This window comes from Polistes canadensis, unplaced genomic scaffold (genome assembly GCF_001313835.1).
Source record: "Polistes canadensis isolate GaletaPanama2010 unplaced genomic scaffold, ASM131383v1 scaffold_174, whole genome shotgun sequence".
In the NCBI taxonomy this organism is placed as follows: Eukaryota; Metazoa; Arthropoda; class Insecta; order Hymenoptera; family Vespidae; genus Polistes; species Polistes canadensis.
Window position 1 is genome coordinate 33917 of NW_014569721.1, and position 13573 is coordinate 47489.

The following is a 13573-nucleotide window of genomic DNA, read 5'->3' on the forward strand; positions in this document are numbered from 1 at the left end:
TTTTTTAATCATTTTTCTTATATGAACTGTTCAATTTAATAAAAATAATTTATAATTTATCTTGTCTTTTGTATTTTTTGGTCTCCATATAACGCGGTACGAATGATGTGATTTGTACTAAAATCTGTGTTTCTTATAGCGCTGTTTCCATACAACGCGGTAGCCGRTTTCCATACAACGCGCTACAAATTAGCTTGGTTTGTACGGTTAAATCCCGATTTCTTATAACGCGGAACGCACAGCGTTATAGGAGGTTTGACTGTATTTATATCTAGAGGTGCATATATTGTTATAAACAATATTTTTATTAATAATTAGTATTATTTGAAATATATAAAATATGAGTATCGATATTTATAAATTCCACGCGACAATGGAATTACAGTGGACGATTAAGAAGAAAAAGAAAAAAAAAGAAGAAGCTAATTTGGTGGGATAAAATTATTTGGGAAAAATCTACTTTAAAAAAAAAAAGAAAAAAAAGAAAAAAGAAGAAGAAAGAAAAAAGAAAAGCAAAGGAAATAGAATTTTTCCGCAGGATTGAGCACGCTGAGTAGACCGAAGAATTTATTCCTATTCTCGTATTCTTTCGTTTATAGACAAGAAAAAAAAAAAGAAAAAAAAACATAAAAAAGAAACGTAAATTCTATTCTTATAAATCTATTCTCGATCGATTTAACAGGACACAAAAATTGATCCCACTGTGTTATGTGCGTAGATTCAATCCTTCGATTTCACAATGCCTCGTGTTCCTATCAATGTGAGGATGATCTTAGGTTTAAAAACCTGTTCCACTGTAACTTTATTTCATTTGAAAATAACACGAAAGAGAGTGAAAAAAGAAAAAAAAGAAAAAATGGGTGGATGGAAAGATAAAGTGGAAGAAAAAACGAGGAAGAGAAAAACGGGATATGGTTTACAACAAAGAGAGAGAGAAAGAGAGAGAGATGAAAAAAGGGATGGAAAGATGAGGATAGAGAAAAAAAAAAAAGAAAAGAAAATAGAGAAAACAAATGAATTAAAAAGAGAAAGAAGATAAATACAATTAAATAACAAGGAACAGATATTTATAATACTATCTTCGATTCGTTCCTACAAATTACATATATACATGTATATATATATACATATAGAAAGCGTGTTACGTGTCTCTATATACTTATGGTTATAAAACAAAAAGATCGAAAAGATTTACTCGAAAAACGTAGAGAACAAATCTGAGATGGAATACTGAACGAACGATTCATATCGAATAGAATAAAAAGATAAAATAAAAAGAAAAAAAGGAATAGGAGAGAGTGAGAGGAAAGTTTTGTAGTAAAAGAGTGAGAAAGTATATGAGAAGAAGAAAAGAGTATATACAACAGCAAAGGTTATAGCTACTCGCGAACTTTATTCAGCCAGTAGTAGGATGACTCGATGAATGGGAAGTTCTATGAAACCTCGTACACGTATAAACCTACTTTTACCCCCACTTTTACTTTTCAAAGACGTTCCTGTAACGTATCTATGTATGTATGTATGTATTATATGTATGTATATACCTACAGGACTCTCTCACTACATATGATCGTACCATATCACTATCATTATTACTACACAACTACTACTACTACTACTACTACTATTACTACTACTTAACTTTCCTTCTTTTTCATATACGATAAAAAGATTTCTCTCTCCTTCATTTTCTTTCTTTCTTTCTTTCTTTCATTTTTTGTTACCCTCGAAACCTTTAAAGCATCGACACTTCAGTCGATGTCGCTCCTTCAAAGGAACCTTTCCTTACCTTACCTACCCTTATCGTTAGCGATGTGAATGAGTCTAATGGCGAGGTAAAAAGGTGAGAAGAAGAAGAAGAAGAAAAGCAAAAAGTGAAAGAAAGAGGGATGTGATAGGAGGTATAAGAGAAAAATAGAAGAAAGGAATGAGTAAGCATCGAACGTCTAACATAAGCGCGAACATTCGTTGCAGTTTTTGTTTTTTTTTTATTGAGAAAAAGAGAGAGAGAGAGAGAGAGAATAACATCTGCAAAGTCGCACGGTCAGACGATATTCGATTGGAGTTATCCTTGCGAAAAGAAATATCTGCCCCATAGAGATACTAAAGAATTTTTTTTAATCGTAAAAACAAGATAGAGAGGGAGAGAGAGAGAATGAAAAAAAAAGCAAATTCGATTAATTATTATCACGCAATTAAAATAATAACTCAATTACAAGGTTTTATTAACGTGAAAACTATATATAATATATTATATAAGGTTGTCTCCCATAAGTTCTAAAATGAGTAAGAAAAATGTTCCTCCTGTAATATAAGTATAGATATGCATTAGAATATTCAAATAATTGTTAATTAATTGAAAAACATGTCTATTGTAATTTAGAAGCATTGATTATATGTTCCTCCTCGAAATTCATCTTCTGACTGGCATCTTGCGTTGCACACTTCTATAACGATGATAATATTCTTAATAAATAGAATTTAAGATTGTAACATTTAGATTAGAGTATCATTTTGTATCTATCTTTGATAATTATTTTTTTTGGAACAAAAGTATATTCGTTTTACGTTCCTACGCGTTGATGACTTCGAAGGGGGGAGGGCTGATGATCAAAAATCAGATTAAAATTATTGAATATTTATGCAAATGTATATACTAATAAAACAATCCGGAAAAATAAATGACAATAATTCATTAGAGTATTCAAAATTATTGTTAATTAATCGAAAAAAATGTATATTGTAATTTAGAATCACTGGGTATATTTTCGGAGCTCCGTCTTCCTCGAAATTCACCTTCAGACTTGGCACCTATTCCATCCACAATGCAAATACTTTTATTGTAACTTATTTATATGACTTTTCGAATAAAAAAATTGTATTTATTACGAATATTATTCCCTTTATGCACATGAAGAACAGTATTCGAAAAGTCATATAAACAACATTTAATAAAAGTAATTTGATAGGGGGACAATATTTCATTTCAACGTTGGATTTCGAGGAGGAGGATCTGTACACAGATCATATTCTACGAGCTTTTAAACAACAATAAACACTTGCATCGATTAATTAACAATTATTATAATACACTAATGCATTCTCTCTTTTTATATTACAGGATAATTTTTATCTTAGATATCATCGCTGTGCAAAAACGTTAAAAATAATTACGTAGAAATAACAACAACAAAAAAATGGTTAAAATTAGAACGTTATGTATAATTTCAATTATGATTTTTTTTTTATTAGATGATGAAAATGTCATCACTGCGTAGGATTTGTTATATAATTAAATATAAAAAAATGGAAGGAACTTATGGTGGTTACAAAATCTAATATAATATATTATATATTTCTTTTTTACGACGAAAAAAATATAATTCTAATTTATTGTTCCATCGTGTTATTCACATACACATCTCTATCCATCTTTCTCTCTCTTTCTTGCAGGAATTTTATTATTATTATTATTATTATTATTAATATCGTTTAACTAAGCGTGTCTCGTTCGTAAGTTTATTCGTATTTTAAATCGGTGAAAAATGAAAGCTAGAGAAACCGTGCGAATCTTAAACAAAACTCTCCCACCACCTCCCTCCCTCCTCCTACCGTTCTATTCCTTCATCCCTCTTCGTATTTTTGTTTCTTTCTTCATATCTCCCCATCACTTACCCCTAACCCCATTCCTCATCCATGAAAATTCACTTGCGTGAATTCGGACAGTTATATCAAAAGAAATCATTTCCTTTATCGAATAAAAGTCCTACAACAACAGAACTTATAACAAGTGTGTTTTATTTTCTCTCTACCTGCAATAAAATTAATTCTCCTTTTTTTTTTCCCACCCTTAGATTCCTCACCCCCTACTCACTCTCTCTCTCTCTCTCTCTTTTTTTCTTTTCGTTTGTTCGTGACGATGATCTATAATAACGCACACCATGGAAACTAGTAGAAACCTAGCTAGCTAGCCAACCAACCAACCAACCAACCAACCAACCAACCAAACAACCAAGCTAAGTCGACGTTACTTCACTCCGATAGGGGGATTACTTTCTTCCAATATTTATGACCATTACGTGGCCAGACTGCGTTCATTGCTTTTCGTGAACCGATATCTTTACGAGACACTGATGAAAGAAAAGGATCCATATAAAACCTGGATAGATACTATTTTAATACGTGAAAGAATCCCCCGCCCCTTCTCTTCTTCCTCTCTCCACCCCCTTTCTTCATTGAAATGATTTACGTTTTTTTTTTGTAGTGATGTATGAAGAAAAAAAAAAAAAAAAAAAAAAAAAAAAAACGAACACGAATATTTAATAGAAAAAGAAAAAAAAAATATATNAAAAAAAAAAGAAAAAAAAAACAAGAACGAATATTTAATAGAAAAAGAAAAAAAAAATATATGATAAAAATAGAGAGAGAGAGAGAACCCACCAAAAAAAGATGCGAATATTATTCCACCTTTTTTTTCTTCATTTATTTCCCCACCCATCATCATCACCTATCTCTCTCTCTCACATATATTATTACTACTACCATAGCACATACAACACTTTATCTCTATCTTTATCACTCTTTCCTTTTTAAACAAATGCAGTCAAATGAGTATGGAAAGTGTGGTTCGAATTACACACGGGACCCACGAAACGTGTTGTTAACAATTCATTTTCTTTTTCTTTTTTTGCTTTCTTTTTTTCTTTCTTTTTCTAATTTTTTGTTTTTTTTTTTCTTCTCGTTCGTTTCATTTTTACACAAACACATCCTCTCTCTCTCTCTCTCTCTCTCTCTCTCTTTCTTTTCTATCCTCTTTTCTCTACCACATCCCGAAAAAAAAAAAAAAACGCGTGCATTTAATAATACGTACACGCGTAGTATACATATTTGCGAAAAGTAGAGCGTATACGTTTTCAAAGTAAAAGAAGAGAGAAAGAGAGTGTGAGAGAGAGAGAGAGAGAGAGAGAGAGAGAGAGAAGGAAAGAGTTACGAAGAGAGAAGCTTTGTCACCGAATCTGCGGGTACCATCCTATCATGTATTACTACTACTAACACATTTAACAAACACACACAGATACACATAGAGACACAGAGGAGACACACACACACGCATACACATCGATATATATTTCCTCTTCAACCCTTCTCACACTTTCCCCTTCCCCAAAGAGCAGCACCAGCACCATTTCTTTTTTCCACCCCCTATCACCCCTTCAACCCCCCTGTATAAGTGAGAAACACCACCAACGCGGTCGCTTTAACGATCCGTTCTAGATGCGACTTTTTTCGCATCGCATTTTTTATTTCCCTTACACGTACCCCCTCCCACCCTTCTACCCGTAGCCCACACCACCACCACCGCCGCCGTCAACTTTTCTCCCACCCCCTCCCCGCGTCTCATTTTCTGTTTGAAACACGACGAGTATCGAGCTTTTTTTCCATTTTTTTTTTTTTGTCTCTTTTCCCCCCGGCCTGTTACGGAGTTACTATTTTAACGCTTGTGAAGTAATCCAAGGAAATACACATAGATTTGTATATATAGATAACTTTTCTAAGGTATGCGTGGTTAAATATAAAACACACACTTGATGTATATATCTTTAGTTTTTATTTATAAAAACAATGAAATTTGTAGTTTCTCGAGTTGCCCTCGAGAATGATTTTTTTTGGTTCGTAACCCCTTGAAGAATGCGTGTTCTTACTTTTCGGATTATTAATTACTAGATTTAACGTTGTATTTAATAGGAATTAAGATAACGAGTATAAAGTATTGTTTCTATTGTTATTTATATAATTTTAACGTTAGTGGTTTTATTGCATTATTGTTGGGAGTTGTTAATAAGATAAATGTTGTATAATGTATCATAAATACATATCAGATAGTGTGATATACAAGTTTTATTATATTAATTATAATTTTAATTGTTACTCTTATACGTATGGGTTGCATGAACAAAAAGGGTTAATGCATTAATTATTCTATGAAATACAAATTAGGATAATTTATACTATTTTTCCTTTTTGCACGTGTTACACCACTGCGGATTTACAAAAGTTTAATCCATTAAATGTTTTATTATAGAAATAGAAAATTAATTGGTAATATAATTGTGGTCTATTAATTCTACGTTTTAATTGTTACTTTATTTATTTACGCGGGGCTCGTAAAATTGCGAAGATAATAATGCATCTCGGATATTTAATCAAAAATATCTTCCTATTGTTCCTTTTGTTATATTTTTATTAAAATTAATCATGCATCGTGAGGATTAACGACCCGTTAATCGATGGAAAACCAATTAATTTCGTAACGAATATTTTACTTCTTTTCTCTTGATAAAAATAAATAAATAAATAAATAAATAAATCATTTGAACGTCGCAATGAAAAAAAAGAAAAGGAAAAAAAAACATTATTCGTCCGAATTCTTCATTATTTCAACGTTATTCCATTAATTAATCCCAATGTGTTTCCCTGACACCCCATCGTGAACATTTCATTTTAAATCAAAATAATTTTCAAACGTCCGCGCGCGTTCACCGATCGAAAATCTTTCCTAATTAACAGGTTCAACGTTATGAATTTTATACTTTTTCTTTTTTTACTTTTACCAATAATTATTTCGAGAACGAGCGGATAGAAAAAATATGATGAGAAAAACGAAAAAGGAAAAGAAAAGAAAATTAAAAAGAAAAATCTTGTTCAATTTTTTTTTTTACATCAAAATACAAAATAATAACTTTTAACTAAACCACAAATAACGAGAGAACAGAAAGAGAGAGAGAGAGAGAGAAAGAGAATATAAAAATGAGATTAAAAAAAGATGCAGCATATACAACACATTCATAAATATACACGTATGCATGCACTCACATACACATATATATTAAAATATATATACGTATACATGCACTCACACACACACACACACACATATATATATATATATATTAAAATATATATACGTATGTGTGTATGATATATATGCATGTATGATATGAAATTCGTATGTGAAAAATATACAAGATGAGAGTAATAATAATAATCATCGATTGATCGAAGATCATTTATAAAATTTCCTATAATTAAAATCTCATTCTATCGTTTTCTCATTTTTTCTTCGTTAAAACGATTCCTTCTCATCATCATTATCATCATCGTCATCATCATTATCTGTGCGTGTCTCTTTTTTTTATTTATTCTTCTTCGTTGAGAGGAACGTGAGTGAGAGAGACAGATAAATCAGATATATATACACATAACACATAAAAAAATAAGTGTGTCTAATTACAATAATTAAAAATAGGCGGAGGGGAAAAAAAACAAAGTATAAAAGACAAAATTTATTCGTCGTTTAAACAAAAAAAAATGTTCTTTTTACTCACTGATTTTTCTGCTTACGTATACCGACGAGCCCGTGTCTCTTTTATTTTGGAATTTGTTAGTTTAGAAATAAAATAACAAAAAAAATAAAATAAAAAGGAATTATACATACCAAAAGGAAAGAAAAAAGAAAAAAAATACTTTTTCTGTGGGGCAGGGGGGAGAGGAGAAAGGACGATAATTATCGACGTACGTGTATGAGTTGGTAATACGTGTTTTACACTGGACTTTTGTATAATATTAACAATAAAAACGTGCACTAACTAAACAAAGTTTAAAGGGAAAACTGTTCGCAGAGAAAAAGGGAAAGAAATAATAATAATAATAATAATAATAATAAAAAAAGGAAATATAAAAAACGTATTCATGCATGGTCGGAGTTCGTACAACGAATACAAACGTTCTCGAGTTATCGTTCGGTGGTGCTGATCGGTCTTATTAAAAAAAAAAAGTAATATTAATAAGGGAGTGTTGGAGTTGAATAGTGGGGGTGGGGAGTAATAGAATAAAAAAACATATGTGTATTTATATAAAAAAAATGAAAAGTTTAAGAATGGGATGAAAAACCATAAAGAATAATATATTAATATAGAAAGGAAACAAAATATTGGAATATCGAATTTGCGTTATTTTGAATATAAAAAAAAAAACAAAAAAAGAAAGAAGCCTATGGTATAAATTGCGTCTATATTAAAATAATATAATTAAATATATATATATACACATATATGTAATATGTAAAATTACGTACGAATGTATGTATGTATGTATGTATGTATGTATGCAAAAATGTGTCTAATACAACACAAAAATCTACGAAAGACGTGCAAATGTTTGATTAAACTATCATCCTTTTAGAAATCTAAAACGTAGAATGAAAAGATGGAGAAAAAAGAAACAAATTAATTAAAGAAAAAAAAAAAAAATAAAGGTAAAATTGTGTTGAAACATTTCCCATACCTTTTTAGCGTCATTGTTGTTGTCAGCCGCGTGATGGGGCTGAGGACTCATAGCAGCACCATTGCTTACTGCACCACTTTGCGACAGAAGCTCGTCGCTACCCCTCTGAAACAAACAATTGAAAGATAATGAGACCCCCTCTCTCGTTAGTTTCATCGTCATCGTCTTAGTCGTCATAGTCATAGTTATCGTCATAGTCATAGTCGTGTTGGTGGTCAACGTAGTCCGTTGTCGATGTTACCAACGAAGTTAAATTTTCCAATAAATTTTGATTACAAACAATAATAAATAAAAATAAGAATATATAATAATAATAATAATAATAATAATAATAATAATAAATATGTATATAGAAAAAATAATATTATTAAAATAATATTATTAAATAGTAATATTATATTCGAGAGTGTAGATTATACGCAAAAACGAATAGAAAAGAATAGAAAAGAAAAGAAAATAAAAATGGAAAATCAAAATTAAAAAAAGAAAAAGATACATAAGAGAGAGAGATCCATCTTTCTTTATTCAATTTTGTTAAGAGTTTGTGTTATAGTGTATAAGTGTGTATGAGAGAGAGAGAGAGAGAGAGAGAGAGTAAACTAATCGTTTATTAGAAGATATCAGCCGTAAAGAAATCCGATGCCTTAGAAAAAGAGTAAAAGCTTTCGCAATTCGATCTGAATCGTGACGAGGAGGAGGGCACACCACCCTCTTTTAAAACGAGGACTATTTAAAGAGGATGAAAAGAGGGATTAGAAATCTCTTCGTTGATTCCTTTCGAAGTTTCATCTTCCGAGTGCGACTTCACTCGGAGGAAGAAGAAGAAGAAGCAGAGAAAGAAAGAAAGAAAGAGTGAGAGGGGGGGGAGAGATAAATGGTGAGTTGAGTAAGGGGTAAGGGGTAGTAGTTGTAGGAGTAAAAGAAGGAAGCTTCTTCAAAGAAACGAAACGAAACGAAAGGAAAGAGGTGACACCCGGAAAAGGGGACTTCTTTAAGAGAAGATGCTTTTAATCCGAGTATAAACTTATGTCGTAAACTATTCGAAAAAGTGACAGAAAAAAGAAAAAAACAACATAGCGACAAAAAAAAAGCTCGTGATTATTCAAGGAAAAGAGATTCTCGAACAAGAAGAAGTAGAAGTAACATCTACGATGTTTCAACATAAATCTTCTTCATGTATATTTTCTTGTTAAATCATCAAAAAAATTTACACGAACGAGAAGTACGAAAGAAGAGGGAACAAAAAAAAAGAGTTAGGGAGAGAGAGGGAGAGGGAAAGAGGAACATGATAATTCTTCAAACTTTCAAATCTATTATTAACGATTGAAGAATTTACATTTTTATTTCATTCGCCAGATTTGAAGAAAAAAAAAAACAAAAAAATGAGGATAATTTCTATAACTGAGAAATATATTTGACTAAATTGTGTGTGTAAGACAAGTTTTTTTTTATATTCGTTCGTGTTTGATCGTTAAATTTATAGATAGAAATTACATTTTTTTTTTTCTCGAGATTCAATATGAAATCTTCGAAAAAAAAATAATAATAATAATAATGTTACAGAATCATCATCATCATCATCATCATCATAATCATCATCATCATCATAATCAATAACAACGTAATATATTTAAGATATTTAATTAATTATTAAACGAGACGGGATATAAAATTAAAATAAAAACAACATTCCTTAGTACGAATAAAAAAAGAAAAAAAGAAAAAAAAAAAACACTAAAGAATGAGAAAGTTAAAAAAGTGTTTAATAAACAGCCGATAATTTCCTAAACATTTCTGAAACGAAGATCATCATCTTCTTCTTCTTCTTCTTCGAAATATTAAATGAAGGAAAAAAAAAGAGAGAAAAAAAAACAAACCCCCCCCCCCAATAAAGAAAATAAAGATGAGAGAATAAAATGGTAAAGAAAAGTATTTATAACGGGGGGGTTTATTGTATAATAGTGAGAAGAGAACGAAAACGTTCCCATTATTTATCCCAGTGGTCTAGGAGGGGTGGAAGAGGTGGGGTTGGTTTCCTTAGATAACCCCTTCCCCCTCTATCCCTTTAGATATGGTGATGGTGATGGTGGTGGTGGTGGTGAACGGTGCTTAGTCAGTATGAAATAATAAATTTATCGCTTAGTGTATAAATACAAGAGGGAGAACGGGGTGGTTACGGTAACAACGGCAACAACAAAAACAACGGTAACAGAGGGGGGGGGGGGGGAGGAGGGGATGGCGGTGGTAAACGGGCCGTTTAAATTATTTCTGATTACGTTCTAACTACGTCCAACCTCAAACTACCGTAATCGCGTCGAGTTTAAATAATAAACAATTTTAACTGAATAGAATAACGAGGTAAAATAGAAAGAGAGAGAGATAAAGAAAGAAAGAAAGAGAAGGAAAGAAGAAGAGGAAGTGGCAGATGGGAAGAAAGGGGATGGTAGGAGAGAGAGATAGAAGTAGGTAGAGGTAGAGTTAGGGGTAGGGGGTGGAGGCAAAGGGCTTCATTAATAACGAACGAATGAATTATGGCGTATTGCGCGAGAACGTTCTGTTAAATTTCAATATATGTACATATGGCATATATATATATATAGTACACAACACACACCAAGCGAATTATGCGTTTTCCAATAAATTCCGAATAGGTCCAGTCGTGAATAATAATCGATAAATCAGTACGATGGTGGTGGTGGTGGTGGTGGTGTATTAGTTATGGTGATGGGATTTAAACGTTGAGAAAGAAAATGGAATTTTAAATATAGAATATATTAAAAAGAGAAAGAGAGAGAGAGAAAATGATAGCGAGTGATTTCTAATTCGTCCGATCAATAATAATAATAATAATAATAATAATTAATAAATCACGTAATGAGATAGGGTGGTGTATATTGGATATCAAGGTAATGGGGGATTGGTAATTGTTAAAAGAAAATGATATATGTGTTTTATAATACGAATAAATAATCAATCAGAGTATATTTAATTATTATTATATATTAGTGGCTATGGTGTGTGTAAGGATTGTAATGTTGGTGTAACCAAAAATCGAAAGTTACGATTAAAATGGAAAAAAGGTAAGAAAGAAAGAAAGAGAGGAGAGAAAGAGGGAGAGGAAAAAATCGAATGAGAGAAACATGTCGGTTTCGTGCTAAGAAACCCTTGGAATCGTCGAGCAGAACATAAAAGGAATCCTCAAACTGGCCATAAAGCGTCTATGGCTATTGCTATGGCAATAGTTAACTCGATATAGTCAAGATCTCTCTCTCTTGCTCTTTCTATATAAGAGGAGCTCTCGTTTAAACAGCTTCAAGGTGAGATATTAAACTGAAAGATGATGATAAAGAGAGAGAGAGAGAGAGAGAGAGAGAGAGATGAGGAAAAGAAATCGAGAAAGAGAAAGAGAATAAAAGAGAAAGAAGAAAGAAAGAAAGAAATAGAGGAGTAGGGGTAAGGGAAAGGGGAGAGGGAGTTACGAAGGGGGTTGGCTGGATTTACTTCCGTCTCGAATATTTCTTGCTTAAAGTCTCGACTCCTAGTACAGTCCATTAGGTATAAGAGACTCGTTCAAAGATCGAGAAAGAAAAAGAGAAAGAAATAAAGAAAGAAAGAATGAAAGAAAGAGAGAGAGAGAGAGAGATAGAGGGGGGACGGGTGGGTGGTTGGGTGGTAGAATCGTGGATATATTCAGGATAAAGCAAGAAGAAAACTAGCAGATGGTCTTTGAATCTTGTAATACTTGATCGTACTTAGGTTTAAGTAGAAAGAGGATATAGATAAGATACGAAGAATGAAAGAAGATAAAGGATGAGATGATACAACAACCCGAGGAAAGGAAAAGAAGTAGAAGAAGTAGTAGAATAAGAAGAAAAAAATGAAGAATAAGAAGAAGAAGAAATGTATTTTTTTTTTTATTTATTTCTCTCTTTCTTTTTCTATCTCATTCTATCTACTCGTATCTATCTATCTATCTATCTATCTATCTTTCTCTTGCACATGTAACGTCAGAAGCTTCTGTATTATTTATTTTTCACGAATTTATGGATTATGGACGATTCTTTTCCCTCTTCTATCCACCCCAACTTCCACCCCCCCAGCCCTATTTATCCTCCCTTCTCACCCTCCTCCTTCGTCTCCTTTTTCCCCTGCTTTCTTTCTTTCTTTCTTCTTTCGTTTCTCAACGAAACGAACGAACGAATTTTTCTCGACCAAAGGAAACGCGTCCTTCGTTCTTCTCTCTCTCTCTCTCTCTCTCTCTCTCTCTCTCTCTCTATTACTCTCCTATTTTTTTTCCTTTTTTTTTTTTTGACGAACTATTAAAGCAATGGAAGGAAAGAGTATTAGAGAAAGAGAGAGAGAGGAGAGAGAGAGTGGGTAGAAGGAAGAAAGAAAAGGGAGGAGAAAAGAAAGCTCGACGAATGTTCGTTGAAATAAAAAAAAAAAAAAAAAGTAAGAAAGTAAAAAAGATTCTCTCGATCCCTCGGGAAATAAACCCCCCTCTCTCTCTCTCTCTCTCTCTCACTCTCTCACTCTCTTCCTCTCTGTTACTTTTTCTTTCCTTTCTCTTTTTATTTCACTCAACCACAAACGGACTAACTTACTTAGAGAAAGAAATAGAATAAGAAGAATAAGTACGTTGCTCGTCTAACCGGTGTATGGTGCGTCGCGTTCACTATGGTGTTCTTCTCAAGCTACACTGTTGTTTTTCTTCTCGATAAACTATGCCGTATAATGTTTACTAATGAATGCAACGAACAAAAGGACGCATCCAAGAATAATGCAGAAGAAGTAGAAGAGGAAGATTAGGAGGAGGAGGAGGAGGAAGCTGCTCGTAAGAGTAAGATTTTTCATTGCTTATTTATCTCTTTCCTTTTTATTTTCTACAAATGGGGTTTTTTTTTTAATATATATATATATTTTATCCTTATTATTCTCATGTTTTTATTTAAACGTTACACGTTATTTTATATAAATTAATACACGATGGATATTATTTTATTTCAACGAAATCATTATCGTTGTTAATTGGTAGGTATTATGTAAATCAAATTTTATGGGTATTAATTCGTGTTAAAAAGAAACAAAAAAGAAGAGAGAGAGAGAGAGAGAGAGATATTTTATTAAAAAAGCGATTTCGTCAAATAATTTCTATCGATCGTGCAAAATTAATGATCCCGATAATATCTGATTTAAAAAGCAAAAAAAAAAAAAAAAAAAAAAAAAAAAA

At 31.8% G+C, this 13573-nt stretch overlaps 1 protein-coding gene across 1 annotated transcript in view; it reads right to left on the bottom strand.

Annotated features, from left to right (window-relative positions):
* The window catches only part of LOC106789287 (polypyrimidine tract-binding protein 1-like), a gene marked incomplete at its 3' end in the record, with an annotated part of 141316 nt that overhangs the window by 30663 nt on the left and 97080 nt on the right, over positions 1 to 13573 (bottom strand). Inside the window, exon 2 of the mRNA XM_014753377.1 lies at positions 8344 to 8448. Coding sequence (XP_014608863.1) covers positions 8344 to 8448 — 105 coding nt within the window. The remainder of the gene's footprint in view (positions 1 to 8343; positions 8449 to 13573) is intronic.